Source organism: Megachile rotundata, chromosome 15, assembly GCF_050947335.1.
Source record: "Megachile rotundata isolate GNS110a chromosome 15, iyMegRotu1, whole genome shotgun sequence".
Taxonomy (NCBI): domain Eukaryota; kingdom Metazoa; phylum Arthropoda; class Insecta; order Hymenoptera; family Megachilidae; genus Megachile; species Megachile rotundata.
Window position 1 is genome coordinate 10,394,499 of NC_134997.1, and position 12,134 is coordinate 10,406,632.

The window sequence follows — 12,134 nt, forward strand, 5'->3', positions numbered from 1 at the left end:
CAATTATAATATCGTACCTACTGTTTTCACTGCGTTTAAATTTTCTTGAGCCTCAATAAATTCATACAGTGTTTAGAAATATTTTTAATCAAGGTAATAGTTTCTTCTTTCAAGAGACACGTTTGTCCTTTACCCTTTGAGCTTCTAAGAAAGACACGAGCCACTTAAAAATCAGGTCGTACAAATTTCATTTTATACAACAATGAGAAAGTCTTCATTACGTCTCCTTTAGGATGTCACATCAGAAATTAAATGAAAATGAAAAAGCCTCGAGAAAGTCATGTTTACAAAGAGACTGATGTATATTCACTTTAATTATATCATTTTGAAGTCGGATTAAATTTCAACAAACTTTTATTTCGAAATTATTCGAACAATAATTCTGGGAACTTAGCCATAAAGATAGACATCAAACTGAAATCGCAGCTGAGATGAACAAAAGGTGAAGAGACCCTCTCTTCTTCAAGGAAGTCGCCGAAAGTGTAACAGCAGGTTTCTCAGAGCTGCTGGCAATTCTGTAGATGAGAGTCCAGTCGTTAGTGCTTCGCAGCGGACCTCAAGGGATACATCTGGGGTCATCAGGTTCAGCAGACTTTATGGAAGGTGATCCAACTTTGTCAGTGTTTCTTTCGCCCTCTTTCAGTGCATCTAAGGATCCTAACTGTGAAGGTCGTGTCTATTTACTCGCCGAAAAAATTTAGTGTAAATAATCGTGGAATTTTTTGTGTTTATTCATAAATCGTATTTTTTAATATCACAGGTTTAGTGTTTTAAAATTTCGGCGAGAAATGAATCTCAGGAAGACATTGTATGGAAAGTCTTAAAAATGATTTTCTATGATTTAAACGGACCGTGATGAGTTCAAGAACAAAATATTTGATTGAAGCTACGAATCTGACTGGATTATTGGAGATGTTGAAAAATCGTAGCTGACATTCAGTTGTTTCCGTATTTGGGAAAACGTGCTCGATGAGTCGTAAAAGGATCAACGTTATATTGATTCCTGATGTCTTCGATTGGAGGATCATTATCTTCCTTGTGATTGTTATTGCACTGCCTTGCTGCGAAAGTCGTGGTAGGTATAATCTACCTGTCAAATTTGCAAATTGATTGCTTAAAAACGTTGAAATTTACCAATATATATTTTAGTGCATACAAAGTTGCAAATTTAAAAATTAAAAATTTTTTAAATTTTCGATCAACACTTCGTGACAAATGATGCATGACAATGTTTGTTTACGGCAGAAATCGTATTAGAGAGAAAGCGAAAACGCAATGAACCGTCAAATTATAGTTTAACGTCGTTTAAACTGTTTTTAAATTTGATTAATAAGCAATTTCTTTTTGCTGAAATAATTACTATACGGAATTCTGTGCGGAAGTGTGCCTCGCCTTTATAGATCATGGTGCAGCGAGCGTGAAATGAAAGAGCACGCGCTTGAAAAATAGAAAAAAATTTTCGAGCACAATTAGACATTAACCAGTAGACTGAAGAAGAGAAGTGGAATGTTAATCATAAATTTTTTCAGCAATTAGGAAAGCGATTTTTCTTTCTTATATTTCATATACTTTAAATTTAAATTCTTTTTATAAATTAAACAATACTTTTAATAAATAATGCTTTTTATAAATTTTAATGTACAGCCAGAAATATTCCAAGTACCCAAAAATTGAGTGGAAATAAAATGTATAAATTATATAAAAGTAGACCATTAATTAATTATGTACAAAATGATTGGCAAAAAGGAAATCTTCATATAAAACAAAAACCATGGGATTCGGTATCTGTCCAACAACAGAAGGAAAACGTTTACATGCATGAATCCTTTTCTGTCAATGTTACACACAATGATACAAAGGAACTTTTGTAAGTTCATGATAAGAGTTTTATACTTATTTCAAAATATATTTTTCAATAAAATTATATGAAGATTTTTTCTCGATTGTTTTCTTCAAATAAAAATAATATTACATATTAAAAAGAACAGTACTTTGTTTCAGAGCATACAGTGAACAAAATTTGTCACATAAAAGATTTAAACGTGGTGTGATACACCTTTATAATATGGTAATTTGTGCCACTGGATGTAATCCTTTAGCTTACAAAGGATATGGATGTTACTGTGGTTTTTTGGGTTCAGGATATGCATTAGATGGAATAGATAGGCAAGCCATCTTTTAAATTATGTGTACACATAAAATAAAAATTCTTAACTATTTTTTACAATTTACAGATGTTGTAAAATGCATGACTGGTGCTATGATGCTACAGACTGTGCAATGTTTTCAGAATATTTTGTACCATATTATTGGAAATGTTATCACGGTTATAAACCCGTATGCGGTTTGTTGAATTCTATTCATGTTCTATATGAATTAAATTCATGTTGCGTTATTAATTCATATTTATTCAAAAATATATACTGTCGTTGTAGCTGTTGAACACGGAAACTGGGGAGGATCTGGTTCATGCGCTCAACGATTATGCGAATGTGATCGGTCATTTGCTGAATGTTTACGACGTTATCCTTGCCCGACAACCAAAGCTATGTGCACGTCGTCGCCTTGGAGATTGGTACAAAACCTTTTCATGATTATGTAATTGTTCATACAATGACAATGAAGGAAATTAATTTATAATTTGGTAATATTACGTTTAAATGCCAAAGATAGCAAGGATGTACATTAACACATATCGTAACATCTGTCGCAACGAAAGGTACAAATTGTATACCTATAAGACAATATATTTTAAAATAAAATGTTATTTATCTTTATTGCGTTATAACAGCAACATTTATTGCAATATAAAAAAAATGTGTAATCAATTTTTTGTACAATACATAATACCGTCCACGCCCTTGTTTCGTAATAAAATCTTATTTACATTGAACAGGTTCTATTTTTTATATTTTATTAATTATTTACAAAGCACTTATGCCTCCTGTCAAATGCACAACCCTGTTTTTATATTTCTTCGAAATATCTTTCTCTATCTGTAAATAAAAAAAATTTGGTAAACAAATATTGGATAGATAAATTCGGTAGAACATTGTGATAAATACCTCTGCTTGTAACTCTTTTGTCCTCTGGATTAGCAGTTGTAAAAGAGGTCGAACAGCGGCAGCTTGTTCTGCAGTAGCTTCCCGTTTCTCCCGCATATTCTTTTGTAGCGCTGTCATTTTTTCAATCAAGGTTAGTTTTTGTTTTAAGGATGAAGCTAATATATCTACGTATCTGTAAACATAAATATTTATTTTCTAAAAAGCTCAAGATTTTTCACTTTTTCGATTAACTTGTAAAGAAACAGTTACTTCAATTACCTTGCAGAATGCTTGATATTGTGTAAGTGCTGGACTTTAGTATCTAAAATTTCAGACAAAACAACTTGAACATTATCCAACATATTTTGAGTACTTTCTAATGTAGAATGCTGTAGAATAGAAGACGAGTCTTGTAACTGACTGAAGCTCAAGAAATTTATACTGTCATTTCCTTTAAACTCGTACAAACGCAATTTAAGGAATGCTTCCAACTAGAAATGAACAAAATTCCAACTTAGTGACCATGAGAAATTGCACATATAAACTTCAGTAAATGAGAAGTGCATATACCTCAAATAACTGATTAATAAAATCATTTCTAGTAGCTGGATTATCAAGAACTCTATATGCTTCAGTACCAGCAGCAGTACCACCTTCATGGCCAGCTGCTTCTACAACTATACCAGATTCTTCTAAAGAAATATTGTAATCAATATCTCCTGGTGGAACCTCTTCCACATTTTCATCACCCCAATCAATGTCACCTCCAGCATCTAAGTTGACATCATCACCAAAATCTATGCCTCCATTTTCTATACCTCTATTTATATCAATTTCTCCAAAATCGATTCCCTAAATTGATTTTCATAATGTATAAATAAGCTAGTCAAAATATGATTTACAATATTTTATAAGTGTACACATACAACATTCTCAATATTGTCAACTTCCTTTTTGTCTGAATCATCATCAAAACTTATATTTAATGGTGGCTCACTTATTGATAATGGTGGTTCTCCATACATCCATTCATATGTAGTAGTATTGCCTTTCTCTGTTTATAATGTTTAATATAATATGTGGAATAATTTTATAAACAAACCTTTGCACTAAGATACTAACTTACCAATAACATATTTCACCATTGGAACACAACCACCATCATGTTGTCTACCAAGAGTATAATTAACAAAACTACAATAAAATTCAACAGCTTTTTCTAGAGATTTAGCTTTTTTTGCAATCTTTTCATACATTTCAGGAAGTTCTTTTACTTTCTCTGCTAATTCTTGTTTAATTTGTTGACCAGGAACATCTAATTGCTTACACAGAGCATTAAATTCTGACCTAGCTGTGTTTTCTGACTTTTTATAATCTGCTTCTTTTTTTTCTAAATCCTGCCATTATGTATATAATTATTATTAGTGAAATAGTAATAAATAATGTATATTCTATAAATACTTACAACTTGCATTTGCTCTAGTTTTTGAATTTGTTTTTTAGTACTTGGAATTTCATAATTAACATTCCTTATAAGCATTTGTGCTACTTCTGCAAGATATACATTATCTTTTTCATATAAATTTAATATTTCTTGCCAGTCTTTCATTCTTTGAGACCCATACCTTCCAAATAAATTTTTGGTATCAGCTTCAGTTTCTTTTAAAATGTCTACTATTTTTAAACAATGGAAATAATTTATGTCTGAAAAATCAATTTGACATTTCATAAGAAACAGTCTGATAAATACATTTTCAGTCATTGTTCTTAATATTTACATTTTATCTCAATATATCTCTACTATAAAATAACTTTGACTTACATGAACCAGATAATAATTTTGCAATTCCCTCATGGACAGGCATATCTTGTATTGCATTATTAATTTTTTCTCTAATTATTAATATTTTTGAATGCCAATCTTTGCTGCAATGCCGCCTATTAATTAGCCATTCCAATAATTTTCCAGTGTTGATATCAATAGGAATATTTTGTTCCTAAATAACGCATAGCATTAATTAAATTTGTTTAAATACTGTTAATAAACAAAAAATTTTACAGAAATTTTTTTTTTAATCACTTGAGGCATGCCTCAAACTTATGTATAAATTTAACAGAAATATAATCCATATAATAAAATATGTATACAATTGAAAATTTACATGTATTAAAGATGTTTTATAATTTACAAAATCAAGTACAACAATAAATTTTAATGTTTAAAAATTTACCTCCATGTTTACAGCTGTTTTATAGAATTTGTTTGTGTTATTTCTGAGAGGTTATAACAGCTGTTACGTTTTGTATCTGAAGTGGATACAACGATAAAGTTAAAACACCGGCTGTCTTAACGACACAAGTTACGTATTTCCGTTTATAAAAAAAATTCATTGAAGATATAAACAATGTATATATACTTCAATGGTTGTTAAGCTATGTATTAAAACACATATAATTTATTATGATTAAAATGATAAAAGTCAGAAAGGATAAAATAATTAAGACTACTGATACACACAAAAGTTTAATTTATTATATTACACATTCACAGTAAGAAAAATGTTTCCCATGACAACATTACACTATCAGTGTCAAAGTACGATTATAATTTGTAAGTTTATCATAAAAACAAATAACAATCCAATTATCCTCACATTCTCTATTACAGCTCATAATAGAACAGGTACCCATATTGAAATGTCCTATTCTTCATATAACTTAAATGATACACACATGAACACGCATACACAACATTCTCATATGCAAGAAAACTGTAGCAAGTTTCTTTTACTATAATTTTTCCGTCTGTTTGGGATTGTACCTCCACATTCAAAATGAGTATGGATATAACAACTGGCCAAAGTTATAACATGGCACCATGGTTGATAGCGTTTATGGAGCATTAAACGTAATACCGTTTCACGTTACTCAGACGGATTAGTTACTTTATTGTGAACAAAGTAAACAGTATGATTCGCAAATGCACTAATGAATAGGCTAATGTTTTCGTTCTGTGAAAAAGGTTTTTAAAATAAACACCTCCCCCACAGATATGACTATAATTGTAATCATTTCTACAATAGACCATCCAAGTACATGTGTATTCAAATCCTCTGCACGTTTACGACCTTGTGCTTCTCTTAATCGATGATGTGTTTGATAATCCAAGATACTATTCAAATTTTTAAATACTGTTTCTGCAGAGGATTCCATCTGAAAAGAAATATTTGTTTTATACATATATGATTTACTCTGCACACTAATAATATGTAAGGCTTAGGTCTTAAAAGTTTTAAACCTCAGTCTTTTCACTCTATTATTAATTAGCTGTAACTAGCTGTTACCTGAGTCATAACAGTAGCATGTTCACCAAGTCCAGCAAGTGGCAATTGTTCACCGACTCGGAAGTCCATATACACAAGCTTATGGGAAAATGTTGAAAATTCATTGCTAAAGCAGGCTTGGTAAGCTCCTGTTATTGGTGCTGTGAATTGATGCGAATCAAACTGTGTTTTTATTTGATGATAAATGACTTTTTTATTTGGAGCTTCTAAAATTACATCTACATCGTATTGTCCACCAGTCACAACCTAAAACAAATATTTATTTAACTTGAAATAATTCTTTCTGCGTTATCTATGAAGATGGATGTTACAGGAATAATTTAAATATTGATGTTATAATAAATTTATATATTTGATTTCTAATGCAGAACTGATAACACTTACAATGTCATAACTTTGCTTTGTAAAGAACTGTTACTGAAAATGCTTTTATTTAACAAAGTATGATTATATGTACCTGAAATTCAAGCATTGCCGTTGCATTTTGCTCAATATCCTGAAAGAAACACTGTTTCGCATTGTCAGGCAGTTCAAAGGTTAGCTCAACGCCACCAGTGCGTAATATTGTACCAAACAGCGAGAGAAATAACAAGCAAACTGACCAGTAGTTCATTTTTTTTATTAGTTCCTTATATTTATTGCGTGTTCACTACTCTACAAACATTTAATTTCAAAAGATTTTATGAGTCACAATATCCAATTAGCCGATCAAGGCTGCAATTAAATATTCTAACCAAACAATTTTAACGTGGCCGGATATTGCTCGCGTTAACACGACAAGAGCGCCACTCAAACGGAATTGACTACAGTGACGTCCAAATCTAAAAATTATTTTATATATTAGTTATAAAAAATATAATATTTCAAGAAAATTTAATATACCTAATTCTACTAATGAATCCAAAGAAAGCCTTAGTGTCACGAAGTAATTCTGAAAAAAATGTATCTGAACATTACACAGCGATATGCAACTTTAGAATTTCGACACTTTGATTTCAAAATTTTTGAAACTCGACCTTTGAGGTTTTGAAATTCTAGAATCCCGGAATTTTTAAACTTTAGAAAATTTGGAATTTTGGGGTGTTAGAACAAAATTCTATTATAGAATAAAAACATGTATTTAACATTATTTTGCACATTATTTTATTTTTAATATTTCCGGATTCACTAATAAATATATAGACAATTTTTGTCACGTGTTTTGTCGCGCAGGAGGAATATATACGATAATGAGTATGCAAAATCGTTAATTACTCACTTTCTGAGCACAATCTATGAACTTTTATGATTAAAGAATGGTCAGTAATGCATTATTTACATGCTTCGATCATAAAAGTTCATAAATAATGTTCGGGTAATGAGTAATTAATTATTTTGTGTCAGCATTGCGATGCGTATATGAGCCGCCAATGTCAATTCCACTGGGCATGCAAAGTGTAATATTTCGGCACTTTGACGACGTAGTATGGTTCCTGAGGCATTTAGAAACAAATTTCTATTAGGGTTTGATGCGTTTTGATGAGTAATAAAGCCAGAAAATCAATTTTTGTCGAATTTGGTCCAAAACGGTACAGGTGGCGCCATCTAGCGGCGAGCGGCGGAACTACGAAAAACTAAAATTTCGATTTTCTCAAAAACTAGGGCCTTTTTTGAAATTCTGAGATATACAAATTGTTCCTTGTCGCCTACGGAATCGAACGAATATAATTATAGCCTGCTAGGGCCATTATTAAGGAAAATAGAAAAATAGCCCATTTCATGGACTAAAAAATTGGCGTCCATCTAGCGGTGAAAGTTGGAACTACAAAAATAGAAAATCTCGATTTTCTCGAAAACTAGGGACTTTTCCGAAATTCTGAGATATACAAATTGTTCCTTGTCGTCTACGGAATCGAGCGAATGTAATTATAGCCTGCTAGCATAATTATTAAGGAAAATAGAAAAATAGCCCAATTCATGGACTAAAAAATTGGCGTCCACCTAGCGGTGAAAGTTGGAACTACAAAAATATAAAAATGCGATTTTCTCGAAAATTAGTGAACTTTGAGTACTTCTGAGGCTCAGAAAGTGCTATGTGATCGTATTAGAAGCAAAATAATGCAATAAAAGCTTCCTAAAGGCTTTAATAAAGAAAATAAAAAAAATGTCATTTTATGGAGAAAATTTGTGGCGCCATCTAGCGGCGAAACTGCGAACTAAATTAAAAAATCGTATGTCCGAACACGCGTTAAGGAAATATATATAAAGTAATATTTCGCAACTTTGATGGCCTAATATGTTTCTTTAGATAATTTGAAGCAATTTTTGTTGAATAAGCTATTCATTCTTTTACCTATTAAGCCCAGAAAATCAATTGTTCTTTGACCCTTTTACTGCGTGTTCGGACATACATTTTTTCATTTTAGTTCGCAGTTTCGCCGCTAGATGGCGCCACAAATTTTCTCCATAAAATGACATTTTTTTTATTTTCTTTATTACAGCTTTCAGAAAACTTTTATTTCTTTATTTTGTTTCTAATGCGATCACGTAGCACTTTCTGAGCCTCAGAAGTACTCAAAGTTCGCTAATTTTCGAGATAATCGCATTTTTATATTTTTGTAGTTCCAACTTTCACCGCTAGGTGGACGCCAATTTTTTAGTCCATGAATTGGGCTATTTTTCTATTTTCTTTAATAATGGTCCTAGCAGGCTATAGTTACATTCGTTCGATTCCGTAGGCGACAAGGAACAATTTGTATATCTCAGAATTTCGGAAAAGTCCCTAGTTTTCGAGAAAATCGAGATTTTCTATTTTTGTAGTTCCAACTTTCACCGCTAGATGGACGCCAATTTTTTAGTCCATGAAATGGGCTATTTTTCTATTTTCCTTAATAATTGTCCTAGCAGGCTGCAATTAGATTCGTTCGATTCCGTAGACGACAAGGAACAATTTGTATATCTCAGAATTTCGGAAAAGTCCCTAGTTTTTGAGAAAATCGAAATTTTAGTTTTTCGTAGTTCCGCCACTCGCCGCTAGATGGCGCCACCTGTACCGTTTTGGACCGAATTCGACAAAAATTGATTTTCTGGCTTTATTACGCATCAAAACGCATCAAACCCTAATAGAAATTTGTTTCTAAATCCCTCAGGAACCATACTACGTCGTCAAAGTGCCGAAATATTCATTTTTTTATTTTGCGTACATGTGTGTTCGGACCCTTATTTTTTAGGTTTAGTTCACCCGTTTTGCCGCTAGATGGACGCCAATTTTTTAGTCCATAAACTGCACTATTTGTAACGTAAACAAATTTAATTTTTACTTTGAAGTCTATGAGGATCAGTTTTTTCGGTAATTATTCCTCCGTGGAAAGTCTAATTTAAAATTTTTTTTTCTATGTCCATCTGGATGTACGAACGCATGTGCGTGCAAAATTTGATGAGAATTGGTTGAGTGGTGCAAAAGAAAAACGCGGGCAGAGAAGTTGGAAAATCAAGTATAAGAGCTTCGCCCGCCTTCGGCTCGCTCGCTCAATAAAAACATATACGCTTACAAGTTGGAGGAATATTAACTAGCTTCCTCTACGTGTATTGCATACTTTTAAAAACCGGAAGTTCTCTTAGGAGTATCGATTACATCGATTTTTATTATTTCCTTCTTTTGAGTGTATAAATTTTTAGCGCTCACGTTTCTTCAAGAGGTGAGTCTGATCTTTAATAAAAAATGTTTGAAAATCATTTATGATTTATATTTATTGTAACAGATGTATATCTATAATATTAATACAAAAATTTAAGGCTATTATAAACTTTAATATGTATATTAGAATTATGTTTTTTAGTAAAGTAGTTATTTTACTGGACGATTAATTAAAATATTTCTGCAGATGAGTTGTAATTTTTGGATGGAACACCCTAACAGTAAGGGAAGGTTTTAATACTTGAAGCAAACACGTGTATACACGTACAGAACGGTATTGCGTGAGGCGCCCTACAGCTCCGCCTACTATTCTAATAGAGTCTCCTTGTCTGTCATGTTACTTATTCATGGAAGTGTGTTGCAGAACAAGTCACGTGTATCGAAGGGCAAGAAGGGTGGCCAAAAAAGGGGGAGAGCAATATAAAGGTCCTTTTCATTGCAAAAGAAAACTGAGCGTGGTGGAGCACGAAAAATTCTATGTCACGTCAAGTATCATTTCATACGGACACAGAATTTCGTTAAATTATTCCAAAGGACAAAATTCGCCTTTCAAAGAAACAACGTAAGAACATGTATCGACCGTAAACAATTCTAAACATTTAGCGTGTCACGAAACTTAAAGTTTCCGATGGTAATTATTTTGTTTAATCGCAGCCATTTAACGTACAATTGAAACAAGATTGATTTTATCAAGACGAATAAAATTGCGGTTGCGTAGATCGAATCATATAGACAACCGATGCAGGTGCAGCGAATATACATATGCATTTGTGTAATGCAATACGGTACGCTTTAGTTGTGTAGGTACATACGACTTATCGCATAATCCAGACCTCTTGCTAGCATGGCAATAATGCTCGTGAATTTTTTGATAACTCCGCATAGCGTGCTTGAATGATCCTTAACTACATCTGCAAGCAGTTCTAAATTTAACGTGTTGCTATATCGAAGAATGAAATCGATACAGAAAGGTTCGATCAAGACTAAAATGCACCACCATTTTTGCCTGCAAAATACCTATACCGCCATTAATGGACTAAACAAAGCTACATTCGTCACTTGTCAATTAGTAGGAAACTTCAAGCAGTTAATATAAGAGTGAGCACTTATACACCATAGTTTTTGATAATAGTTTATCGGTACATACAAGACGAATTAAATTTATATTTCGAAAACTAAACATTAACATTTTGAAATTGTCATCAGTGCACGCGCATGTATACCAGTTGTGTATTACCGAGTTAAGGTACACGAGGTTAGTGATCTTTATTCCAAATCGATAAAGGATATTAGTATTTATAGACCGATGTCATTACATTGATGGCTGGTCACGATTCGTAATTGTCATGTTTAATTTTTAATTTCATTGTTCCTATCTTATTTCTATCTTTGGAAATTATAAAACCATCTTCTATGATAAAAATCTATCTTGCTTCTGTCCTGAGTCAGTAGGTGTATGCGGTCATATAAGAGGATTCACTTATCCGGATATTATTGCAAAATGTAGATCTTTTTCATTAACTTGCGTGCACAACTTTTGAACAACGATGTATGGTACACGTGTATCTGTGTATACACGAAGAGTCAGGTTCGAAATACGAACAACACGAGGGGTTTCTTCGCCACGATTAACTCGAACGTAGTGGGGGAAGAAGCACACGATCGCATCAAGCTCGCACCATGAGTTTTCGAACGACAACGGTAAGAGACGGATCTCTTTCCGTGTACCTTCTGTTTCTAACTCTGTGTTATTTAAACAACGATTTTTCTACTTACGTACTAACAACGAATTCGTGTGTGAATAATTTGTGTGGCTCTTTTGAGTGGAATTCGTAAGCAGCAATATATACGTGTGAAAGGAAGACTCCGTTGCTGCTCAAGATTAAAAATGATCTGGTGTAACGTAGGTCGGTGACTTGAAAAATCTTCCTTGCGGTTGCCGATGTAAGGTAAGCGAATGAAACATTTATTATAATTTTTTTCAATAATTTTAATCTTAACAGAACTTAACATTTAAATGGATCGCGTAATCGAGTAGATTGATTTAAATGATAGCGATAACAGAGAAAA

The 12,134-nt window shown here is 32.4% G+C and overlaps 4 protein-coding genes across 8 annotated transcripts in view; 2 read left to right on the forward strand and 2 right to left on the reverse strand.

The window, feature by feature from the left end:
• Window positions 1–10: 10 nt before the first annotated feature.
• LOC100877091 (uncharacterized) lies at window positions 11–2,893 on the forward strand. Its single transcript, XM_012282224.2, has 6 exons — window positions 11–669; window positions 761–1,075; window positions 1,645–1,867; window positions 2,002–2,166; window positions 2,235–2,344; window positions 2,436–2,893. Exons 2-6 carry the CDS (start codon window positions 970–972, stop codon window positions 2,600–2,602), a joined length of 771 nt encoding a protein of 256 aa, XP_012137614.2. The 5' UTR covers window positions 11–669; window positions 761–969; the 3' UTR covers window positions 2,603–2,893.
• On the reverse strand, window positions 2,748–5,410 carry LOC100877202 (CDK5 regulatory subunit-associated protein 3). The gene is made up of 9 exons (XM_012282223.2): window positions 5,276–5,410; window positions 4,867–5,041; window positions 4,510–4,748; window positions 4,171–4,441; window positions 3,971–4,098; window positions 3,615–3,896; window positions 3,324–3,535; window positions 3,066–3,237; window positions 2,748–2,996 (listed from the first exon to the last, which is right to left on the reverse strand). Exons 1-9 carry the CDS (start codon window positions 5,279–5,281, stop codon window positions 2,925–2,927), a joined length of 1,557 nt encoding a protein of 518 aa, XP_012137613.2. The 5' UTR covers window positions 5,282–5,410; the 3' UTR covers window positions 2,748–2,924.
• Window positions 5,411–5,555: 145 nt separating this feature from the next.
• LOC105662108 (transmembrane emp24 domain-containing protein 7) lies at window positions 5,556–7,162 on the reverse strand. The gene is made up of 3 exons (XM_012282228.2): window positions 6,846–7,162; window positions 6,389–6,634; window positions 5,556–6,257 (listed from the first exon to the last, which is right to left on the reverse strand). The coding sequence occupies exons 1-3, from the start codon at window positions 6,999–7,001 to the stop codon at window positions 6,042–6,044; spliced, it is 618 nt and encodes a 205-aa protein (XP_012137618.1). The 5' UTR covers window positions 7,002–7,162; the 3' UTR covers window positions 5,556–6,041.
• Window positions 7,163–11,588: 4,426 nt separating this feature from the next.
• Window positions 11,589–12,134, forward strand: part of LOC100877316 (uncharacterized) — a 46,423-nt gene continuing 45,877 nt past the window's right edge. For 2 of the 5 annotated variants that reach the window (XR_013040575.1, XM_076540029.1), the window contains exon 1: window positions 11,700–12,013. The gene's annotated coding sequence lies outside the window, so the exon portion shown is untranslated. Of the gene's footprint in view, window positions 12,014–12,134 lie in introns of all 5 variants that reach the window. The other 3 variants (XM_076540032.1, XM_076540030.1, XM_012282230.2) reach the window with 3 other exon arrangements.